Below are 25,115 nucleotides of genomic sequence, written 5' to 3'. Positions count from 1 at the left end.
TTAATGAATTCCCAGAGAAGAAAATTCGCATGGTGTGAGGTCACACAGGTGTTTCATTTGGGGTGCTTCTATCGAAAATGTCAGGTAATTTGCCCACAGTTTCCGTACTTGAAATGAATTTTATCAATTGTCACTCGCTCCTTTGTCATGTAGCGCTCCATATTGACTAACCACAATGTTTTTCCTACAACATGTGACCTCTGAGAATGCTGCCAACCCTGCGGGGAAAAAATGGCGCACAATTAAAATCCTGCATTACTCTTGGGAACCCTTTATTTGTGTTATCGTATTGATATAAAAGTTATAGTGATAGGAACAGGCTATACACACTATCAAGTAAAATGCTATTAAGCTTTTGATTTTGTCAAATGCAGCCATTATTAAGATGTTGAGCAAAGACAAGAGGAGAAATTAGCATATCATTTGTTAGGAAATTGAAGGGGAATTAATTCTGAACAAGTTTTTGGAACTGAGTTTGCTGTTATCCATTTTTGTTTAATATCATCCCTCCGCCAATCCTGCACAATCTATGGATAATAAGTTGATGATAACCAGCAACAATATTGACAACCTTGGGTAGTGTTATAATTTTACTAATTTTGATTGTTTGTTAGACATGTACCAATATGAAATTTTTGCTGGTACAGACGAAGTACCGACGTAAGATTTATTGATATCAAAAGTTGATATTTTAGTGATAAAATTACAATATTCCTCGAAGGACATGGGTGATTCATTAAGCTTCTTAATTAATGTATGTAAATAGGTAACTGTAACAAAGTTTTTTTCCTCATAAAAAGGAAAATGTGAATGAATATATTTACTTTACAAAATCAGATTATTGGAATCATACCATGTGCCATGCCATGAAGGCATATAGAGGGTGCGGAGTTACGGCCCCACACTAACGTGATCATGACCAAAGGTGGGGGTGATGTGATAAGCACCATGCTCCTGGCTGCCTTTACCCAACAGAGTTTCCTCCAGGTACCCACTTCATACAATGCTGGGTGGGCACTGGAACCTCTTGAACAGGTTGAAAAAATCCCGGTTCTCCCCCACTAAGGATCGAACCTGGGTCTCTTGCATGGTAGTCAGATGCCCTAACAACTGACTGAGCTACTGCAGCTCTAGGAATCATACCTTTGTATTCATCAATATAACAAAGTGGTAGAATTTGGACTAATTTGCAAGTTATTTTATAGGAATAACAGATTGGTAAAATTATTGACAATTTTACTGTCAGCTGATACCGAGAGAGAACAGATCAATCTGCCCCATTCCTAATTTGTTTATATTCTTATGGATTTTGCAAGCCAAATAAAATTAACACATCAAAAACTTACTATAATAAATGATATGTTGTGTTTGTATAGTGTCAGTTTGTTACATATACAGTATTTCTCCAGGTTTATCAAGCACACTTTTTTTTCATTTTGTTTTGTTTTAATTTTAATATACTAATATTTTTGCATGGTGTTGGATGTACTATTTGTGCATGTGCACTTTTGGTTGTTGTAAACACATTGTTGTACCTGCACATGTATAGGCAATCATCCAAGGATGAGTCAGTTGTGCATGGAGGGTCTCAGAACTATGAAACTACATTTGACGTGGATGGCAATGTCGAGACTGTCTCCACGTCAAGCCAGAAGGAGGACACTCGGTCACAGAGATCTGTGAGCAGTCGAGAAGGGAACAGGTATGATAAAGTTAAGAATCTTAAAAGCGTAACTAATTGTATGAAGTTTTTCACTTGTCCTAGTTCTTGCATGAGTGTTCTTTATAAGTGATTAATAGTTGTTGACTCATGATCTCTGAACCACTATTGATAAATTTCCTAGTTATATAAGGTGAGGCAGTCAAACAGGAAGATTTAAAAAAATCACAAAAAGTAGAGACAGCAAATATTTATTTTTTGAACATGAATGTACTGTACATGAGTTGAAATTACTAGTGTACCTGAAAAATGTTCATTTTTTTTAATATGGTGTCAGTAAGATGGCATCCTTGGTGTTGCACACATTGCTGTAAAGGCGTATTACAAAAACTCGGATAGTTTTGTTGGAGATCAACATGGTTTCCGTCAAGAGTTTCAGTTACCCCCACTTGAGCACCACACTTGCACTTGTGGGGGCCAGTGAGTGCTCATTGTGAGCTGCAAGCTTCCCACCTGCATCCTACAGGCCAGTAAGCAGCAGTGCACGAGTGGTGGAGTTGCTTGTTTTGAGAAGTAAAAAATATCGCAGGGTAAGGTGCCTTGCTCACAGACCCACCTTATGTTTTTTTTTCTGCCATGATGCCACACTGCACTGTTATGAATCAAACGACAATAAGATGCTTCTCACTGCATGAATGCAGTCTCCTGCCTTACTCAGTCCCTCCTTTCCATCCCTCATACAGTGCTACAGTACTTCTCTCTCTGTAGTCCACACATGTATAAGAGAGAGCTCTTGCAAAAATACTGCAGGTTGACCAGGCCTGAGCTGTTGTCTATTTGAAATATGTTAACATCAGCAATTATAGTCTGGATGATTAGTATGATTCTTTTAAATGATATATGGTTTCAAAAATGTCATTCCTGTTTTTGGCTCAAAATTTATTTTAGTCTAAACAAATTTCCTCACTTCTCCAGAGATTTTCAAATACATTTTCATACCTTTTAATGCTTTAACTTACTTTAATTCTGTTTACACCATTAATTTTTGAGTGCAAATATGAAGGCATTGTCTCCAGATGAAAAAAAAATTCTTACTTTTAAGGATTTTGTATATTTATGAACACTTGGGTTATCAAATTGGGGTTCACAGGTACACACACATATTTGGTGCATGAGAAGTATAACAATGATATTCAGACTTTTTCATGAATTTTTTCCATGGATTATTTCCCCTGACTTTTCCAGAATTTTCACGTGAATGGGAACTCCAAATCTTAACCTACTTCTATCCTAAATTAATTTCAAAATTCTTTATGTGTAACTCTATGGTTACATTAACATACTCAGAACAAGTACAGTGGAACCCTGAATTTACTTTCCTAGATTTAACATTTTCCCACATTATACATTAAGTATTATGCTCCTAATAGAGAAAAGTGGTGTAAAATTTTCCCGGATTTTACATTTTCTTGTGTTTTAAGGTTTGCCACCTTGGGCCCATGCAAAATGTAAAGTCAAGGTTTCACTGTATTTTCTCATCTGGAAAGCAGATTATGAAAAGTTGCATTATAAAGTATGTACTCTTTTGATTATGTTAATGCAGTATGATATTTTTTGTTACCTGAAACATGAATATTTGAGAAAATAGTGATAAAAATTTAGGAAGTTGCAGGTTTGAAATCTGGAATGGTAACATTCTTTGCCACTACCATTTATCTATGTAAACAATCATTGACTTTCAGAAAATTAAACTTTCATGTTTCCACTAACAAATATGAAAATTCTCCTAAGTGTCTGATGTTATTTCTAATTGAAATATGTAACATTTGTTAAAATTAACAATATTTCAGTATACATATGATTAAATTTGTTTTCAACAGATCGAATTACGAACGATTTCCTCGAGGACAGGATCCCATTTTGCCAGCAGTTTTGGAATTCCGAGAAGAAACCGAAGATGCATTCTTGCATGCAATGATAACGGACTTGGATCCTAATTCAATTCACTTTAAATTAGCCCCTACATATGCATTGTACCTGGCAGCAAGGTTCAGAGCCTCTACTCATTATCGACCCGAACTAACACCAACTGAACGTGCTCACAGGTTGACTAATTTCCTGGGAAGAGTTGGTTTGATGATTCAGAATATCATTCAGGTAAGTTAAGCATATAATGCTTCCATAACATTAAATTAGTAATGTACAAGGTATGTACTGAAAGTAATGAGCCAAGGGATATTACTTAAAGTAAGAAACCACTATTTTAATTCTACCTATGGCAATACATAATTTGGACCTTGTTACTTTTCCACGTAACATCTTGACCGATTTGTACTGCAGTAACCGCAGCTGCAAAATGCCACTCTTGTAGAAGTTGGATTTAGCATGATGTAACCACCAGCAAACCTCATCCTTTACCTCTGCACCCATGTTGAATAAATCTTGTGATAACCAAGAGTCTTGTATAGCACTGTGTCCATTGTTCCGAATTTCTCATACAGTTATCATCCTGTCACTTTGGATAACGGTCCTTCTCGTTGCGCTTGGAAGCTTTGTTCAGTCTGCCACTAGGAGGCTTATCAACAATGTCGTGTGTTACCATCTCTAAAATGTTTCACCAACCCCACCTTTTCACTGTACTGTAACCAGTACATGCATCTCCATAGAAGTTCTTTAAACACTGATGAATTTCTGCAGCTCCAACGTTTTCACTAACAACAAATTCCACGACAACACGTTGGCGAAATGAACTGTCTGTGGATGCCATTTTTCTCCTATCCACATCACTTAATGTAGTGGACAACAGATGGCTGTACCAACCATTGGTGGGGTTTCAACCAAACTGGTCAAGGCCTAGGAGTAATCGAACAAGGCTCGCGACTTGCAGTGTAAGCCTTGTACAATGTTAGCAGTTCTGTGTAGTGCCCAGTGTTCTGTAAAGCCAGCCGTTCAAGTGGAAATTGTTTAGATGGGCGATGATTGTTTGAGTCTTATTTGCTCCTAGGCTTAATGTGCTAACAATGGGACTGGTGGGGGGGGGGGGGTTTACTTGGCATGTATTTTTGTGGCTAGGGAATAGTAGGTAGTTTCTTCCACACACAAATTTCTCTAGCTAAAATGATGAAGTTTGACCTTCAGGCTGACTTAATCAGTGGTCAGGGGGTGCTTGTGTTGTGTTCCTAGATGTATGAGTGTGAGTGTATAGGAGTATCTAATGGCCTAAATATAAAATTTACCATTCAAATATATCAGATGAAGACAAAGCTGAACCATTTTCAATAAAGGTGAATGATAGAAACTATACTATAAAATGTATTTTCAAAAATGGAAGAAAAGGAAATTAAAACTTAATATATCATACTAGATAGTATCAATTGACCAGTAAATATTTTTACCAGTATCAATAAAGTACTCATGTAAAATTTACTGATGCCAATAACCGATATTCAGGCTCCCACATAGCCAAATGGTTAGCACCCTCATCTCTGGTGCAAGCAGTCCCACTTTCGATTCCGATTGGGAGTCTCCATTATATCTATGTTGAACCAGCATCACGAGGCCAATTGGGAACCACTTGGAAAAAGAAAGTAGTGGACTAGTCTCAATAGCCAGAGAACTGCGGCAAAGGACTCTATGCAGCTCCTTGGCCCTCAGAGGCCTGGTACACCATGGAATTTATTTTTAGATAACCAATATTCTTCGTAAACAAAATTGCAGATATTTTTTGAAGAACATGAATTGTTCATTAACCTGCTTGATGAAGGTATTTAGCCAGGTCATTGCAATTGCTTTTGCTTTGGGGGGAGGGGAGGGGGGTGGAAATCTGTGTATTTTGCTATTTACTTTACAAAACAGGGTGCGAATTATGCCTTTATATCAGTAAAGGAAATAACAAAATAGCAGCTTTTTACCCTAAATAACAGACTATTTATAGAAACATTATAATAACCCGTGGCACAACAGTTTGTGAGGGACGTGAACTACCTACCGACTGCCTGCCTCACTCCCACCAGAGATGGATCATCCAACCGGTTACTGTGACGTGTGGTTAGCATGACGAACCCCCAGTCGTTGTTGTAAGTTTTCTATGACCGAGTTATGCTACTCCTTTGTAGCTCCTCATGATGGTGGGTGGCCACCGGTCCCATGCACAGGCCGAAATCTCAGGAAAAGTTGTTACTCTTCCCCCAGGAGACGCGAACCTTCACTCGTTCTGTAGCTGGAGTCCAAAGCTTGCACCTTAGACTGCACGGCCACGGTGCAGGACATCTATAGAAATATTAGCCAGGTAAAATTATCATCAATTTACCTTTAAACCAGTATATCTGCTGGTTATACTGATGGCCGAGGCCGACCTCTGTGGCACAATGGTTATCACAGTGTGCCACGATGACAGGGGTCATAAGTTCTTTATTTCTGAATTTCATGACTGAAATAATCACTGTACACTTTGGTAGTCTGAATAATAATGAAAAGTAGAAAGAGATGTATGTAAGATTTGTGTTAAAATTTGACATTGTTGATACTTACTTTGATTTTTTTCATAATTAGGCTAGGTATTTGGATGCCAATTCCTTGGCTTTCTGGATGGCAAATGCTTCAGAACTCCTTCATTTCCTGAAATCCGATCGACACATCTCGGCATTTTCCTTGGACGCCCAGGATATCCTTGCAGAATCTGTACAAGTAGCATTCAGGTATGGTAGAATCCTTGTAATTTATATACAGGGTGTATCATAAGTAATAGTGCAAACTGACACAGTTGAAAGTACACGATAAAAGAAGCAAAAAAGTCTCAGTAAACATGGGTCTGCAAACGTGCCGTTTTCGAGATAATTGCGAATGTGTGGTTACAAGCTGCCACTGACTTCATTGTTTGTAAACATCGTCCTAATTGGTAAAATGCTAATAATACAGTATCTATTTTCACTATGCAGCACAACTGACGTGACTTCCACAGTACGATTAGACTGTGTGGTGATTATATCCATCCTGTTTGATTACAACGCCACCTCTCGGAAACACAGAGCAAACCTCGGAACGTTCAAGGAGTAAAGCACTTGGTATTTACAAAATCAATCAGTGACAGCTTCTAACCACACATTCGCACACATTATTAGAATTTTACTAACTAGGACGACGTTTACAAACAATGAAGTCAGTGGTGGCTTGTAACCACACATTTGCAATTATCTGAAAAAGGGCTAATTTGCAGACCCATGGTTACTGAGACTTTTTTGATTCTATTATCATGTACTTTCAATGGTATCAGTTTGCGCTATTACTTATGATACACCCTGTATTGTGAACTCATTGGAATGTAGGGGGCGATCTTCTGGTAAGGCACCCAAAAGTCAGCCTCACTTCCATATAGTACACTCCGGTAACTGCAATGTTGTAGGCCAACAAGGCTCTTGCGTCTGGACCTATGGTCAGTATAATCAATCCTCCATAGGGCTGTGTTGTCCTGTGTCTGCCCTTTTGCGTGCTGAGTGCCCCTTTACAGCCTCAGCTTTTAATAGGATATTTTTTTCCTCAAGAGACAGTATAGTTTTGGGTCTTATTAAGCACGTAAGTAGTTCTAGAAATTAAATACGGAAGTTTTTAACTGAATTGTTTTCTTGTTAGAGATCTGTCCTCCATTTTGTTTAATTTAAGGGACACATTCCCATATTGTGTGATGGGCAGGGGCGGCCGGTCATAAGGACGATACGGACGCCGCACTGCCGTGTGCAACCGCAAGTGAACAAACATTACATTAACATTTATATGTTAGCTTTTACATTGTCTGAATTGCAAATATTCCATTGCTTATAGATCGTTGGTTAGTCGGTTCTGTATTCATTCTTCCGCGACAATTGCAAAGTTTGCACGCCACCGTGCGGGGGAATACGGAACTTCGAGAGAAATCAGGTGCCGTCCTCCCACTTTACGAGACGTAGAGCATTCTCAGGCGCGGTTACGAGGGGTAACAGGCGAGGGAACTGAGGGAATAAGACGCGCGGGATCTGTCCAAGGGAGGACGGAGGGTTTGTCGTCCGAAACCCACCCCCTAGGCGAAACTGGCCCTCTCTCCAGAGAACGGTAAAAAATGAAGAGTTGCCAGAAGCAATGAAGTTAACATAAGAAAGAAAATTACCAACCGTTGAAAATTTTTTTTTCTGTATTCCATAATCTTATTCATTTATGACATAAGAGTAGAGCAATAAATAACGCAATTTCCAACGAGGAAAGAAAATTTCGCTAACTGAAAAAGTACAGACTCTTACATGATTTTTGTTATTTATCGTCGCTTTCTGCTACTTTTCGGTAATCACGACGATGAGGATGAGTGATGGTATAATGAAATTGATGTAGGGGCACTCACAAAGAACACACATACCCATGCCGGGATTCGAACACAGGAGCCCTGGCTTTGTAATGCAGTATGCTAGCCACGGAAGTCGGCTATAGATTCTTGTTACACACAAAATTATCGTACATATGCGTTGTATAAAAGCATTTGGATTAGAATGATGTGGAGTACATCATATAGATTTAAATACATGTTTTGATTAGCACGTTTGAAAAAATTCCTGATAATGTGACAAAGTTGTCCAATTTCTTTTCAAGGCGGATGTTAAATAAATTAGAAACTAGTCATCTAAACTCACCAAGAGCCGCTACAGGAACCTGTAAACTACAAATTTCTTAAAATTTGGCAAAATTGTCTGGCAACCCCGAAGATATAAAACGACTTTTCGTTTTCCATGGAAAAGTGAAGCTTTTTCGGTAGTTGTGTGCTGTAGTTGTGCATTTGTAGCGATGAACAGTGTGGAAAAATTGTTGGTGCGAAGTTTTTCTACCAGAAGTCTGGATGAAAAAATAAACATAAAAAATCTAGTCCGAATTTGAATCTATAACAAGTGTCAAAGAAGGGAGGTCGTGAGTTCACTCGCAAATTTCGCGTTAAAGGACAGAAGGATGAATTTTAGTTACAAGCATGTCTGAAGATTTTGGGTAAGTTTGAAGTTTTTACTTTAGAGCTTCTGGTGACGCAGATACCACCTTTCCAGTGAGATATTTATTTTGGTGCCCTATTTCACATATCAATTAGTCATGTTGGACAGGAGACATTTTCTGTGTAACATTTTACTAGAAATTTTCACGATCAATGCAGGTAAATATTCGTCATTGTGCTTATCAAGTTGTGTAAAAATTAATGTCCCTTCTTCTGAATTTTCCCCTCTGTTAAAACGACTAAATCTGTTAGAATTCTATTTCTTCTTCCATCTTCTTCGCATTACTGTTAAATAATTATTAATTTAAAACGTGTAAAACATGATATTCGGTAAACACGAACGTATCAATTTCTTATCACGTTGGCTGTTATACGAAATTCATCATTTAAACTCACATTACTAGTAGAGCAAATTTGTGCCGGCCCCCGTGGCAGAGTGGTTAGCACATCGTGCTATGACGCCAGGGATCCCGTGTTCGAATCCCGGCCTGGGCATGGATTTTGTGAGTGTCCATTCATCTATTTCATCATATCACTCATCCCCATCTTCGCAAATTAGCCAAATGTGGCACAAAAGGCGAAGTAAAATAAGCAAATCAATAGAGCAAATTTGTGATCTATCGCCCCTCCACTTTGGATCACCACGAGCCGCCACTGGTGATAGGCAAATATAGCCTGTGTCCTGAAGTGCCCATAATATCAAAATCAATCAAACAGTCAATTAACTCATTTAAAGGCCATCTCCAACAGGCTTTTTAAACATCAGAACCATTTAAAATATACAGAAAATAAACTTCTTGTAAGATCCCTCTTCTACAAACTTCCCGCACAATATAATGACCTCTCATCAGGTGTTGCCATATTCAATACAGTGTGTGCCTTACGGTCTTCCATCAGAAAAAAATGCTTGTAAATAATAACTTATTTTTGTGAATATTTTTGTTCTTTTTTTCTTTTCATTGTTGACATTTTCAGCATAAAATGGCCACTTGTGCTGTATCTGGAATTTTCTCAATAAATTTATAAATAAATAAAACATTTAACATGATCAGTGTGTTATTGTGAACTGGACGTTTTCTGAATTTGCTTACGCAATACCATGTTTTGGAAGTAAAGGGTGTCTCAGAAATATTTTCGTTTTTAAAACTATTAAAATAAATACTTAAATGTTTTGTATAAAAATAAATTTATTACCAAAAGAAAGCTTAAACATTAAATTTTTATTTGTGGAAAAGGGTATTGGACAAATGGTGACCTTTCATGTTTTCACATTCAATTATTCTTGAACTTGCTGCACACAGTCTTAACGATTGGCAAGGATCCTCATTAACAGACTGGCGCACATGGTCAACGTTTCTGTTTGATTTTGATGACCTTGGACGTCCCAGCGGTTTACTTGTCATAGTGTTTCCAATGTTTTTAAACTTTCTCACCCAATATTTAATTAAATTTGCACTTGGGAGTCTCTCATTCCTGCCAGGTTATAATGATGCCGGTACAAGCGAAACACAACAACATAAGAATCATTATTTTTATAAAATGCACAAACACAAACACAAAAAGCACGTTGCTGCTCCATAAAGCGCTCCATGGCAACAAAATATTAACAATGTTGCCAAGCGTTTGCAATCTATCTTATTTCTCCGTAATGTGTGAATTGCCCCAGAGGGCAGATTCAAAAACTGAATATTTCTGAGACACCCTTTACTTTGTATTTTCTCATGTACGTTCTACTTTGAGTAATACATACCATTTATACTTCTATTTAAATTATCAAACATTCCATTCTTGTCGGCTCTGTCCACAAGTTGCATACTTTTTGCTAAAATTTCTAAATAGTACATCTCCTGTATGTGCAAGATCGTAATGTAATTTACATCTCTATGCTGGGAAAAATGAGGCATCGTTGAAGATCAACAGTGTTTCAAAGGCAACGGATGTTGCAGTAGTACTGACAGACGATTCCACACAGGTAAAACAACAACAGCGAAAAATCAGGCAAAGCCAGAGCTGGCTTGGTAGCTCAGTTGGTACAGCAATGGCTCAGTATGCCAGAGACCCGGGTTTGAGTCCTGGTCGAGCCTGCATTTTTTGGTGAAATTTCTACCTAGTACATCTTCTATGTGTGCAAAATGATAATTTAATAGGCAATCTACTTTTGAACTACAAGTAAAGTGGCGCATTTCAAAAGCAGCGGTAGCTCAGTTGGTAGAGCATCTAGCTACCATGTGGAAGACCTGAGTTTGAATCCTAGGGCAGGTGATCAGGACCAGTAATTTTTCCAGTCATTTCCCTGTTTCTGCACGGCTCTGAGGCCCACACAGCCTTGTAAATGGGTACCTGGTGGCAGCCCTGGGAGGCAGAGGCAGCCGGACGTGATGCTGATCACATCATCCCAACTATGGCCAAGATCAAGAATATGTGGAGCTCTATACCTCCACCCACATCATTCCATATGCCTTCATGGCATGTATGCGCACACACACAGGCGATACCTTTAACGTACCTTACCATTATTCATGTTGAGGGGAATAAACAACGCGGTTGATAATATGAGACGTAAGTGAGAGATCATCCACTTGGGATGGTGGCAGAGGCCACCGAAATTAATAGAACACTTACAAGTAAGTTTCGCGGATATATCTTTAGTATCTCGCTTACATCTTATATTGCCATTATTATTTGCACGTAACTTCCACTCATAATTGAGACATTCCAAATAGTTATGAACATATTGAGCATATGAAAATATACTTGATCATATTTGTGTGAAGTATGTAATAATACTTATCCATTTTCCTTCAACAGAAATCTGGTGTCATGCTTGCAAGAGGAACTGAACTCTGTGATGCCCCATTTCCTGTCAGACAGGGAAGATGGCAACAGCGAAGAAGAATCTGCAGGCTCGGTAGGTTTATTTCGTGTGCACTGAATGAAATATATATATCTAGAGAGTGTGATTCAGAACTTCCCCAATCCTGTTTTTGACTGTTCACGCAATATGTGCAATACAAAAAAATAAAAGAGCATTAATATTAAAAACGCTAATGTGATTTAGACTGAAGAATTTTATAGCTTTATAAAGGTTGGAAGCCAATGCTTTGGAAGTAATATTCAAGCTATTTTTTACTGGGTAATTTTCAGTGCTGTGTGAGCCAAATCAAAAAGTATTGCAATGTATTTCCTTTGTGAGAGATAAATAATATGAATACAATGTAATATATCACATTAGGGATTTATGTAAGTAAGATTATGTGTGGTAACAGTGGCAGACTTGAAATTATTCATTGTGAGAATGGTAAACTTAAAAGCTGGGAAATAATGTGCAACTCCTGATTTTTTCACTAATTCGTTGAAAATTTAAATTATTCAAGAACTACATCGAATATATAACATTAAAAGTATTTCTCCAGAAAATAATTTAGACATATTTTTACAAAAGAGAAAACACTGGAATTGTTCATTCTCCTTCACTATCGGAGAGTTACGATAACATGAGCTTGTTTTCGTAAACTATTCCACATTTTGTTGAATATATTCTCTTGGGCTATCAACCAGATGAGTTCTGGAAAGGTTTCAAAAGAGCTAACGTCACTCTCATCTTCAGGGTAAAAAATTGTTCATAGGCCAAGAGAATCTATTCGTTCTTCATCGCCAGGAAAGCTTCCAAGACACTTCCATTCCTTGTTTTGTTTGTTTGAGGAAGTAAGAAGCTACAACTGAGTTGAGAATTTGTTTCATTTATTTTTCTCAGTATTCGTGATGGTATTGTGACTCACCCAAAGATGTTATTTCATTTATTTATTTAAATTTTGTTTAACATGCATGGTGTGCAATGCATTATTATTCTTATTGATTTCTATTTTGTTAAGGTTTGCAAAAATGTTGTGTTGAATTAATATAATGTATAATTTACTGTTAATACAAAATTATGCTGTATAAATTTATATCAATTTTGAGCATGACAAAAGAAAAGAAACAAATGAATGTAGATAAATATGTGATTAATATATGAAGACTTCTAATAGTGACAATTGTATTTTATCAAATTGTAATTGTTATATGGTAAAGTGAAACAGTAGGATGATTTGTTGAAGTTTTAGCAAAAGGGCTTGCTTCAGTATTTAGTCAATTCTGTAACTTTGTGCATTTGTGTGTACTGTATTGTATAGTCTGTTATTTAAAAGATGGCTCATATGTGAAATCAATTAATTTTCTTCTCTTCTTTCCTCAGGTTCTTCATGTTTTGGCATCTGCAATGGCATTGTTGAGGAAGTGTAGAGTGAATGCAGCTTTAACAATCCAATTGTTCTCACAGCTGTTCCACTTTGTAAACATGTGGACATTCAACAAAATAGTGACGGAGACGAGGGTCAACTACTGCACCAGGGACTGGGGACTGAAGCTGAAGGGCAGGTTGTCCCAGATCGAAACTTGGGCAGAGAAGCAAGGCTTGGAACTTGCGGCAGACTGCCATTTGTCAAGAATCATTCAGACTGCACACTTGCTCCAGGTTAGTAACATTCAGCAGTGCTGATCATGGCTCAGTTGTGTGCTTTTCACAAAGAAATACAGAACAGACCAATGTAATGATAGTGCTACATGTTTGTCTGGGCTGCTAAGAATTTTTTTTAAAGGGTACTTTTTGAATTTTTTGGCAAGACTAAGCAAAATATTCTAAAAATTATCTGGATTTGTACTTTACAACACAATGAAATTCTTTTGTGATAGCTTCACCATCTTCTTTAAGATATTTCATCGAATAGGTTAAGAAATAAGCTTTTGTATAAAAAATGAGTTTTTATCATTTGTTGTATCAAGAGATGCAATACAGTATGCAGTAAACCAACTTATATTAGCATGCTTATGTGTAGAATCATGTTACATGTATTGACTAAATGACAGAACATCTTAAATGAATAACCAATGTCCATTATTTTGGAAAATAATTTCAAGAAACATGCAACTAAAATGTGAAATCTGGAACAAAGGAAGTAAGATTCTGAATATAAAATGGAAAAATATTATGACTAACTACTACCATTATTAATCATAAATATGATGTAGGTTTAGAATTGAAGCTTCTGTAATTCTTCAATATTTCAACACATTTCACACGTGCCTTTCTTTTGAGTCATAAACAGCAGTGGCGTCTTGTGGCCTCAAATTTGGCCGGGGCTTATTTTTTAAAGAATTTAAAATATAATGACAATTCACATGAATTACAAAAAATAGGTATTTTTTTCTTCTAGACTACAAAACTGGACTTATTTTTTAAAGAATTTAAAATATAATGACAATTCACATGGTTACAAAAGAAACAGGTATTCATAATTGGGAAAAGAGAGACGCGGTAGTATATAAATACGGAGAAACTAGTACTCACTTTTATCCGCGAAGCTGTTTTTTCTTCTTTTTCGATTAATTTCAGTGGCCACTGCCACCATCCTCGTTGGAACTTGCTGCGCTGTTGCTTGGCGTGCGTCTTTTGTTCGTAGTTCTCTGGCTGCCGTTAGGTGCACTTTTAGGTGCGCCGTGCATCTTGGTGCGTCGTCTGCTATTTCCGGGTGATAACTGCTGCAGTAGTGGAATCCAAGTGTGGTGCGCTTGCCCGCTATCGATGTTTAGTTCGTGCGGGAAGTGCATTATGGCGTGCGTTTCCTTGATTTTGGTGTCTATGAGCGTGTGGGCAGTGTGTTTGACTCGAACCTTTTGAATTTTATGGCTATTGTATTTGATATGTCTAGCAAGACCAGTAGTGGGTTGGGCTTTTTTCGCATCTGCTAGGTGCTGTTGGATTCTTTCATTGACAGATCTGATGGACCTGCCGATGTAATGAGCCTTGCATTCACACTCTGCATCATATACACCTGGGTTGTCAAGGGGAGCGAGGAAATACCGTTTGTGCTTGTTCAGTTTATCAGTTATTTTGGAGTTGGGTTTGTGCGCTACTTTGATACGAAATGGGAGAAGGGCTTTGGCTATGCGGTTGGAAGTGGTGGGATGGTAGGGGAAGGCAAACCATTTATATTGGTCGCTGGGGGTTGGTTGTGGCTGGGCTGTTTGTGGATGGGTTGATTGTGGTAGGTTAGGGTGTCTGACCTGTATTTCCACCTTACTGCACCAAGTGGAAAGTTGTGATTCAGTGTAGCCATGTTTCAGGGCTATTTCTGTGATGGTGGCTATCTCCTCTCGTAGATCCTCTTCTTTGCCACAGTAGGAGAAGGCTCTTCGATAAAAGTTTAGCCACACATTGGCTTTTTGCTTAGGGGGATGGCTAGAGAGAGCATGTATGTACTGGTTGCCTGCATCCGGTTTTCTGTAGACGGTGGTTGTGAATTTGTTAAGAGATACTCCACACTCCAGAACTACAACACATCCGATATGGAAGGTACGCGGACGACACAATAGTTGTATACAAAAAGGCAGAAGAACTCAACCTCCTAGTGAACAAGCTAAATAGCATCCAACCCATGCTCAACTTCACCGTAGAGCATGAAAAACTTGGTAAAATCAACTTCCTGGACATCACCATCAGCCGTGCACTTAACAAAGTCCCCAAGGGACGAGACGCCACTGATAAACAGAATTTTTGTTTCTAACATTTATGTAAAAATGTTTTAGTAACATGAAAAAAAAAAAAAAAAAAAAAATTAGCTATCAATTTCAGTGTCTCATTGTCACCACTCACCAAAAGCTGTTGATTGGCATGCTTTCAATTCTATAATATGATATTTGATTATGAGTGTATCTGTAAATGCTGAACTTCGGAATTTTCTGTGTACTGCACTGTAAATACTATTTGAAATAAATATGGTGGAACTTTGATTCTATGTTTTTCAGAGGACTAAGTTTAAAAAACTTAAAATTCGTGCAAATGTAAAATCAAGGAACATTTTATTTTTTATAACATTTTGCTATGTTGGGGCCATCAAGATTGAATGTATAATGTGGTAGAATGTAAAATCCAGGAACGTAAAATGGGCTTCCACTGTAAATAATAGGTTATGTACTTAAAATGTCAATCAACGACCTTTTGTGAATGATAGCAATGAATCACAGATTTTTTTTCTCCTTTCTGTGTACAATGATTACATATTTGTAACAAGTAATTTCAACTGCATTTTTCATATGAATTTAAATACATTAATTTAGTTGAGCTTCAATTGAATGAAAATAGAACTTGAACTCATTCAATCTTATAAAATAAATTGTGTCAGTAATAAAAGATGAGATATTTTTGCACTAATTGATAACTGTCTCTTTCTTTTCAGGCACCCAAGTCCAGTGCAGATGACGTTGCAACAATTAGTTCTTCGTGTTTCAAACTCAATTCCCTGCAACTACGGGCATTGTTGCAGAAATACATGCCAAGGCCAGATGAGGCCCGACTCCCCCAGGAGATGATTGAGAATGTGGTGAGGGTAGGTCTTAGTTTCTGGCACTGTAGTGCATGTTGCAATGTATTGGCTAAGGGACAAGTAGTGTAAATGAACTTGAGCTTATTGCATGCCTTTCTCGCAAACATTCATTCAAAGTGGTTTGATCAAGGTAATGCTCAAAATAGATGAGTATGTAAGCATACTTGAAATAGCACTTTCAACAATGTAAGTTCAGATAATTTTCCTCATTCGGAGACTGTATGTATGGTGAAGGAGAGGTTTTTGGTTTAATTTTGCTTCTGTATGTACTTTCCAAGTTACTCCAGCATTATGCACTTGGAAGTAGTAACATAGATATTGTTATCAAAATAAAATAACAAATTCATTAAAACAGCAATTTTACATTAGGGATTTTTTATCTTTCCACACCATGCCTTGTTGTATTGTATTGTATCTTTGTTATTTCTCTTGTAGTTTAAGTTTCTTACAAGCACATAAACACAGTTTTTGATGTAAAGATTCATAATTTGATTAATCAAACTAAGAATAAATGTGTGATGAAGGAGGCATGTGTTCTTTGAAACATTACATCAAACATTGTGTGCTTGTAAGAACCGTAAACTGCAAGAAGAATAATTCTACAATGCAAGCAATATGTATGTAGAAGTTTTTTTTATTGTTATTTAGCATCACTTTTTTGATACTTTTGACTTATTGCAATGATGAGTGATGACTAGATGAAATTCATGAATGGACACTAGCAAAGAACCCCCATATCCACATTGGGACTTGAACCTGAGAACTTTGATGGCCTTAAGGCTAGTTCATACCTTGTCATGGTCCCATTGCAACACAGCATTAATATCAATTCGTAGATTTTTCATTTTCCTGCCTTGTAAGTATGTTACTAATAGAACCAATGTAGCTGAATGCAACATGAAAGTCAAGTCAAACTACATAACGAGGCCTCCCTGATGGCATAGTGTTTGCAATCATTAGGGAGTCCCAGGTTCGTTGCAGGTGTTCAGATTCCACTTAAAACTATACGTCCAGTTCCAATTAGCCCATCTGTGCATAAAAGTGGACTTAAAACTCAGACAAAGTAACAAATCAAAGTACATAACCACGTGGCCATTTTCTTTACTCGGAATTTATAGAATTGGAGAGGAGGGGGGTTGACTCTCCCACTGGGCATCCATGATTGCTAACTTCATTATGGTGGAAGAAACTTTGTGGCATTTTATGCAACTAGTGCAAATAATCAAGGCTTCATACATGGAAACAGGATGGATGGTGTAAATGCTGTTTTAAGTATTACGTACGTGAAGTTTCATGTTTTCACATTGCATAATTTTATAGGTTTTTTTTTTTCAATTAATTTTGAAGGCTCGCTGGCTTCATTCACTAGGGGTACAGCGTGTAGAGTGGAGATGGTATCACCTCACTTCCTGGGTGGCGGTAATTGCATTTTCTCCCATTTGGCAGCGCTGGTGTGTGTTTCCTAGGAAACTACCACCACCCAGGAACTAAGAAAGAAGCGACGTGCTACCATCTCCACACCATACAACTAACCTTAGTGAATGAAGGCAGTGAGACTTCGAAATTAGTTAGAAAAAAGAACTATACAATTGTGTAACATGGAAACACGAAACTTCACGTAGGATGGTTTAGGCTGCATGAAATTTATGTTTCTTACTGTGGTGCTTTCAATTTTCCTAACATTTCACATTCATGACACTTCAAATATCAAATTTTAATATCTCAACTCTATATTCAAGTTCTAAGGATGTTATATAAATGAGCAAGTAGTTAGTTGTAACAATTTGCATGCTGTTATCAATGAAAGTAAATTCAAGGACCAGATTCAGTGATTTTTCACCAGAAGATAATTCTGTGGAAGATAGAATGGCAAAGATCTGTGAATACAGTGAAACCCCGATATTTAAAGACACATATTTATGGTGAATAAAACATCAATATTTCGATACAAAACTTGACATATTTCAGGATCAAAAGCGGTACATAAAATGGAATTTCGGTGTTAAAATGGTGAATGAAAACCTAAATTTCATTTAAGACCTACACTTATTACACAAAATTAACATTTCACTTCTAATAGCATATTTATATAGTAATAAGAGTATTAGGTTTATTCCTGTGTAAAGGAGTCTATTTTTGCTTCTCAAATATTTAAAGCATAATTATTCAATTTTCCATAAATTGCATAACTCGCAGCATAATTTAGACCTCAGAAGGTGTTGCATCAGCAAATAAACCATAAATTTCATGTTTAAGAGGTTATTTTGCATTTTTCAGTTCATTTCGTTACAAAACATGGTAGCAAAATGTACCTCACACCTTTCAAAAACATGAAAAGTGTGTTATTCACGTTTTGTATTTTCATCAAAGATGAAATATATACATGCCTGTACTGACTTTACATTCCCATATATTACATTTTCCCTTATTATGCATTCATTTTTCATGGATTTAAATGTTCCCAGTTCTTACAAATTCTGACATAAATATTTCACGTTGGTCTCCTGGAAAACATGAAATCAAGGTTCCACTGTACCCACTTGAAGTCGACACATGGACATGCTATGTAACATTGAGACAGATATTAAGCTTCACTTCTTTTTTTCATTTTGCAGGTTGCAGAGAATGTGGCAGACGAATTGGCACGTTCTGATGGAAGAGAAGTGAAACTGCAAGAGGAGGTGGAACTTCAACTTCCGTTTTTGTTACCTGAAGATGGTTACAGCTGTGATGTTGTGCGAGGTGTGCCCAATGGTTTGTCGGAGTTCCTTCTTCCACTGCAGCAGGCCGGCCTGTGCAGAATGACACCTCAACCATCTTCAAGTGGTTTCTGGACAATTTATATGACAGACCAATCTCAAGGGGTAGGTACCATAAGATTTTTTATTTTTAGAAAATTTTACAAATAGAGAGAAACCACAATTTTATGTGCCTCGATTTTACATTTTCCCACATTATACATTCAATTTTGATGGTAAAATTTTGATGGCAAAATGTTATAAAATTTTCCTCAATTTGCATTTTTTCTCATTTGAAGTTTTTCCAGCTTGGTCCCCTGAGAAACACAAATTGAAGTTCCACTGTATATCGCCAGAAACTTTATTAGAGGGGAATCACTTCATTGATATAAGCTGATTAGTATAAATAAATATAACAAATAATTATTATAGACTAATAACAATAACAATAAATTGATGTTTTTTATTTGCATGTACATCATTAATATTATATCCTTCAGGAGGACTTTCTACTCAATATTGAAGATGAGTAAATATCTGGAACAACCCTTGGAAGGGAGGGAGGGGGAGGGGGGTAATATGTCAAAATGCATAGTTAGATGCTTTGTCATTATATTATTCACACCTTGTTCAAAAATAAACTTGAAATATTTTAGAAGTATAGCCATCCGAGCGGTAAATATTAAGTCACAAATATTCGTACTAATCGCTACACATGCATTTAAATTTCATGAAATTTGTATTCACTTCATTCTTGTCACAACTATACAAGATATGAAATATTTCTAAACTCTCTTTAGTATAACAGAAGCTATTGGCCAAATGAATGCAGTTTTTTGTTCTTACTAAAGCTCCATATGTAGAGCTGAAGGATTACCAGTAGAAATTAAAGTTCCACGCTCAAAATTTCATATTTTATTTATTCTCTTGCAGCCACGGAGCCCAAGTGCCTTGAGTAATCGTTCAGGTGGTGACTCATCTCGTTATCCACCTCCGCAACAAGAACCAGAAGTTCAGGTCATCAAGCTCCATAAATCCAACAATGGAATGGGACTGAGCATAGTAGCAGCGAAGGTAAGTTAGACTGTTGCATGCTATTTAAAATTTGTAACAAATGTTGTTGTGTTGCGTTTCATGCATGTATAATTTCATTGTAATAGTACTATTTGTGTGTGAACATACCAAAGCTTACCACAAAAACTATCATCCTGTGGAAACCTCTAATTTGTTCTTCGGGGGAAGAAAGGAATGCAGCTTGACAGGGAGTGAAGTTTTCGAACTGAGATATGTGCATGGGAAATCCCAATTTGCAGTGTCTTCCTGATGTGATCGAAGATAAAACGTTCTTCAGCTGCAAGTGGTAGGAAACTTTAGGCAAACGTTTCATTACAAATCGACAGTTTGCACGCACAACCTTGATTGCCGGTTTTTGTGTGTTTTCTACTTAATTTGATGATATTACACGGTTATTTCGCGAAAAAGGGTTAATTTAGAGGAAAAGCACACATTTCGCATTACTTCGCGAATAAAACTCATGCATATTTCATCATTGGGGGTGTAGTTACATGCAGAATGTTCAAAATTGCATATTTTTTTCACATTTCCTGATTTCGTGCATCGTGAAAATTCAATGTCCCTAATGATGTGAAATTCAAGGTATGAGTTAATGACTAATAGTATGTACAGGAGTGTTTTGATACTCAGACAAATGAATTTCTGGAAAGAATAATATAAACAGTATATATGCCTGTCTTAAGAAGGGGGTTTGGGATAGTAGAATGTACCTCACACTCCCAAAATTTATGTCTGTGAAACTATCAAAATCTCAAAATATATGTTCAACATTTCTGTTGATTTCCGCTCATAAATTGAAGAAAGAAAAAAAAATCATGTGAAGCAATTGCTTTAAAGTTATGGTTTGAGGCCCAGATTTAGGTTGGAGGGAAATACTTCAACCTCAGGCCTATTTAAGGGTCTCTCTAGGAAGAAGAGTTTTTGAATGCGCAATAAATGTACATCTCACTGGAACTAACTAGTCATTGGCCACATGAAGAAGGATCTTTTGGACACTTATGTAGGATTATATTTTGGAGGCAGTGGCGCAGGAACGTTTTTCATTTGGGAGGTACAAAAATTCAACCTTACATCTGTGTGTGTGTGTATATATTGAAAATTGCAAGGAGGGCCAAAAGGCCTAAATAAAAATCAAAGAAGGAGAAAGGAAACACTCACCAGACAGTGGAAAAATTCAAAATTTTCGCCAACTTTGTAGCATCTTCGATGTGAGAAGAAAGAGACGGAACCGGAAATTGGGGCCCTGCAGAGTTGCCAGGTCCCTATCAAAGAACAAGCAGTGCGTAGAACGAAAAAAACACTGTTTCATCACCAGGCTCGTCGAAAACTGTGAGTGGGTGGGATGGGTTGGGTTGAAAGGGGGATAGGGTGGGCTGAGGTGGGGACGCTACTGGGTGGCCTTGTTCAGGCCAGCTGGAGTGGTTGCACTCATGGCCGATATATAGGCCCTCTCCCATCTTTTGCGAACTGAGGTGTTGGCTGGTTGGGGTAGGAGATGGATGATCGCTACCCGGAAGCAGTCGTTGAAACGGATGTTGTGGTGGTTGGTGTGGACGGCGACAGTGAAGGCCAGGTTGTGGGTGGAGGAGCGGTGGTTATTGATGCGGAGGTTGAGGTCAGTTGATGTTTTCCCCAGGTAAAAATCACCACGGATGTTGCAGGTGAGGATGTAGATTTAGTTTGAGGCACGGCAGGTCCCTTTGGGGTGGATGGTAAATTTGCCAGTGGCCATGTGCACCTGGATGGCGTGAGAGGTAATGAGGATGGGGCAGGTTTTGCACCTAGGGCAGTTTCATTTGTGGGCCGGGGGGTGTTGGGTATGTGGTGAAGGAGTATTGTGGACCAGGATGTTTTGGAGATTGGGGAGGCATTTGAAAACCACTCTGGGCTTGTCGGGAAATATGTTTTTGGTTTCAGGATCACTGTGGAGAATGGGGAGAAGAGAGTGTAGTGTGCCTGATTTTGTTGAGGTGGGGATGATATTGGGTGATGAATGCAGGTGGGTTGGTGGCAGCAGGTTTCTTGCTGGTAGTGGTGTGTGAGGCAACTCACAATATTTGTTTGGTGACCAGGATGGAGGGATATCCACGGTTGACCAGGGCCTGGTGTAGGCGGAGGTTATGTGGGTGAAGTGTTCAGGCACTGTCCCCTGAGGGCCAGAGAGAATGGAATGGATTTTTTGGTGTGGAACGGGTGGGAGCTGGAGAAGTGTAGGTATTGCATGTCGTTGGTGGGTTTTATGTGGATGCAGGTAGTCAGGTGTCCTTCCTCGATGTGCACGTCCACATCCAGGAAGGTGATCTGGTTGGGGGAGTGCATCCAGGTGAATTTTTTAAAAATTTTTTTTAATTTATTTATTTGAAAAGTCCTGAATACAGAAAAATCCATTTTACATCAGGATATCAACGGGAAAAGAAATAAACAAAATAATAAGATGTACACATACACACACATATACATATATAACAAGAATAATAACAACTAGGGCAAAAGAATATTATTTACACTTCAGCTGCTTTATGCACGCCGTTCTGAAAGTCTGCTTTGATAAATGGAAGCCCGGAGCGTCTTTTAATGAGTTGTAAATGGTTTGTAGCCTGTAGAGAAGTGATCGTTGTTCTAAGGAAAGCCTTGAATGTAAAAGAAATTGTTGCATTTACTGTTGGGACGTGGGATTCTGATATTAAGAAGTGGCAAGAGTTCGCTGGTGAAAAGTTGTCCATTAATGATTCTGAAGAGTAGTGTTAAATCTGAGAGTTGATGGTGAAGAGAAAGGTCATGAATTTGTAGAGTGGATAGAATTTCTTGTTTGGAGAAGTTTGCAAGGGTTGGGCATCTGAGTTTGACTATTCTGACGAAGAAACTTACTACTTTGTTTGTTTTCTTTAAATTGCTTTCACATGCCATTGACCAAATACAGGAGCCATATTCAAGAATAGGAACAACACACATTGTAAAGTAGGTTTTGAAGGCAGAAACGTGTGTTATGTCTGTAAATCTGTAAATTAGTCCAAGTGTTTTCATAGCTTTCGAAGTTATGTAGTCTATGTGTTGGTTGAAAGTCAGTTTGCTATCAAAAATGACACCAAGATCCTTGTGCTGTCGTACGAACGGAATAACCTGGTTGCATAACTTGTAGGATGGCGCTGTGCTATTGGATTTTAGGGTAAACCTCATGACAACAGATTTTTCCGGATGCAATTTCAGATTCCAGTCTACACACCAGCGTTCAATGTGTTTGAGATTGTCTTGGATATAGCATGTTCCCTGATATGAGGTAATGTTTCGAAATAATTTGCAGTCATCATCATACAATAATACTGAACATTCGGAAGAAATATATTCGTGAATGTCATCCATGAAGAGAGAAAAACACAGGGGCCCTAGAGAACTTCCTTGGGACACACCGGAAACTACAGGAAGCCACGACAAGAGCAACCAGATATGATAACCTTTGGCTTCCCATTGTGCAAGTAAGATGAAAGTAGTTTCAAAAGGGCTCCGTGAATATTGAATCTATTCGATAATTTGTGGATGAGTTGTGTGTGAGAGATAGTCAAAGGCTTTGGAAAAGTCTAAGTATACAGAATGGAAGTGATTAAGTTGGTCCAGGAAAGCTGATAAGGATGGTTCTCCATGTGTCCAGACCATGAAGATGTAATCAATGAAGCGGAGCCAGAGGAGGGGTTGGGTATTCAAGAACTCTTGCTCAAGTTTGCCCATGAAGAGGTTTGCATAGGATGGGGCCATTCTGGTACCCATGGCTGTAGCTCGGATCTGTAGGAAATGTTGGTTTTCAAAGATGAAATTGTTACATGTGAGGACAAGGTGAGCTAGCTAGGTGGGTCAGGAAGTTAGAGCTGGGGTTGTGAGGTTTGGGTCTGCTATTGAGGTAGATTTCTATGGAGCGGAGGCCATGGGCATGCGGTATGTTGGTGTAGAGGGAAGTGACGTCGATGGTGGCAAGGATTGCCCCCAAACCCATCCCACCCACTCACAGTTTTCGACTAGCCCGGTGACGAAAATGTTTTTATCCTTCTACGCACAGCTTCGATGGGGACCTAGCAACTCTGCAGGGCCCCAACTTCCGGTTCTGTCTCTTTCTTCTCACACCGAAGATGCTACAAAGTTAGCGAAAATTTTGAATTTTTCCATTGTCTGGTGAGTGTTTCCTTTCTCCTCCTTTGATTTATATATATATATACAGGGTGACTGGTAATTAGATGTATTCCCTGAAAGGGGTTAAAGTAGAGACAATTTGCAATAAATTTGACTATATGATACCCCATCCGAAAATTAGTAGTTTTCGAGATAATCGAATTTCAATTGTTTTTTTTAAAAAATGACAATTTTCCACATAAAAAGATGAATTGAGAAAAAACTGCTCATTGTATGGAACATATTTCAGCGTTTTCTGATAGCTAACAAATAAGTGGTTCGTTCAAAAAAAAGTTTTTCACAAATAACAATCACATGCAAGTAACGGGTGGGTCTAAACTTACAAGTGATGATAAAAAAATGCACTCCTAGTTTACTTGGCAACGTATTAATAACAAAAATGGTACGACACGAAGCGTACAAATTATTTAAATTACTTCCTTGTGACATCTGCTATCCAACAAGGTACAAATGTTGCTAACATTCACATTTGTGTACAAGAAATAATACTTCATTCATCTTCATGTGAATAGAATCAATGAACAATACAATTAAAGAACATTACATGTCTTGATCAAAGTGGGCACCTCCGTTACGAATGCAGGCACGCAGGTTTTTACGGACATTAGGTTTCTTAACTCGTGATGTGATGGTGTCCTTGATGTGTTGACCATCTGTTAAGATCCTCTCCCTGAGCTCTTTTTGCGAGTTTACCGGTGTCTTGTCATGTGGCTCCAAATGTAAAAGTCGCAAGGCGTCAAATCGATCGGGGGATCGAGCTGGGGAGTCATCAAGTTGATAAATCATGTCACGTCTTGTAGATAGAGGCACATCCTCCAACAACATTGCCTGCCCGACCTTGTGGCCGAGTGGTTAGCACATCGCGCTGCGACGCCAAGGGTCCCGGGTTCGAATCCCGGTCGGGCTTGGTTGTTTGTGAATGTCCATTCATCAATTTCATCATTTCATCACTCATCCCCATCTTCGCAAATTAGCCAAGAGGCACAAAACGCGAAGTAAAATAAACTAAATCAAATCAAATCAAATCAAAATCCAACAACATT

The 25,115-nt window shown here is 38.0% G+C and overlaps 1 protein-coding gene across 7 annotated transcripts in view; it reads left to right on the top strand.

Moving 5' to 3' along the window:
- The window catches only part of cno (adherens junction formation factor afadin), a 446,647-nt gene that overhangs the window by 303,764 nt on the left and 117,768 nt on the right, over positions 1–25,115 (top strand). For 6 of the 7 annotated variants that reach the window (XM_083138208.1, XM_083138207.1, XM_083138205.1 and 3 more), the window contains 8 exons: positions 1,550–1,702; positions 3,541–3,817; positions 6,212–6,357; positions 11,469–11,568; positions 12,895–13,173; positions 15,935–16,084; positions 18,697–18,945; positions 19,753–19,893. In XM_083138208.1, coding sequence (XP_082994334.1) covers positions 1,550–1,702; positions 3,541–3,817; positions 6,212–6,357; positions 11,469–11,568; positions 12,895–13,173; positions 15,935–16,084; positions 18,697–18,945; positions 19,753–19,893 — 1,495 coding nt within the window. The remainder of the gene's footprint in view (positions 1–1,549; positions 1,703–3,540; positions 3,818–6,211; positions 6,358–11,468; positions 11,569–12,894; positions 13,174–15,934; positions 16,085–18,696; positions 18,946–19,752; positions 19,894–25,115) is intronic. The other variant, XM_083138204.1, reaches the window with a different exon arrangement.

This window comes from Lepisma saccharinum, chromosome 16 (genome assembly GCF_977018435.1).
Source record: "Lepisma saccharinum chromosome 16, izLepSacc3.1, whole genome shotgun sequence".
Lineage (NCBI taxonomy): Eukaryota > Metazoa > Arthropoda > Insecta > Zygentoma > Lepismatidae > Lepisma > Lepisma saccharinum.
Note: the sequence above shows the minus strand (reverse complement) of the source record. Positions and strands in the feature narration are given on the sequence as shown.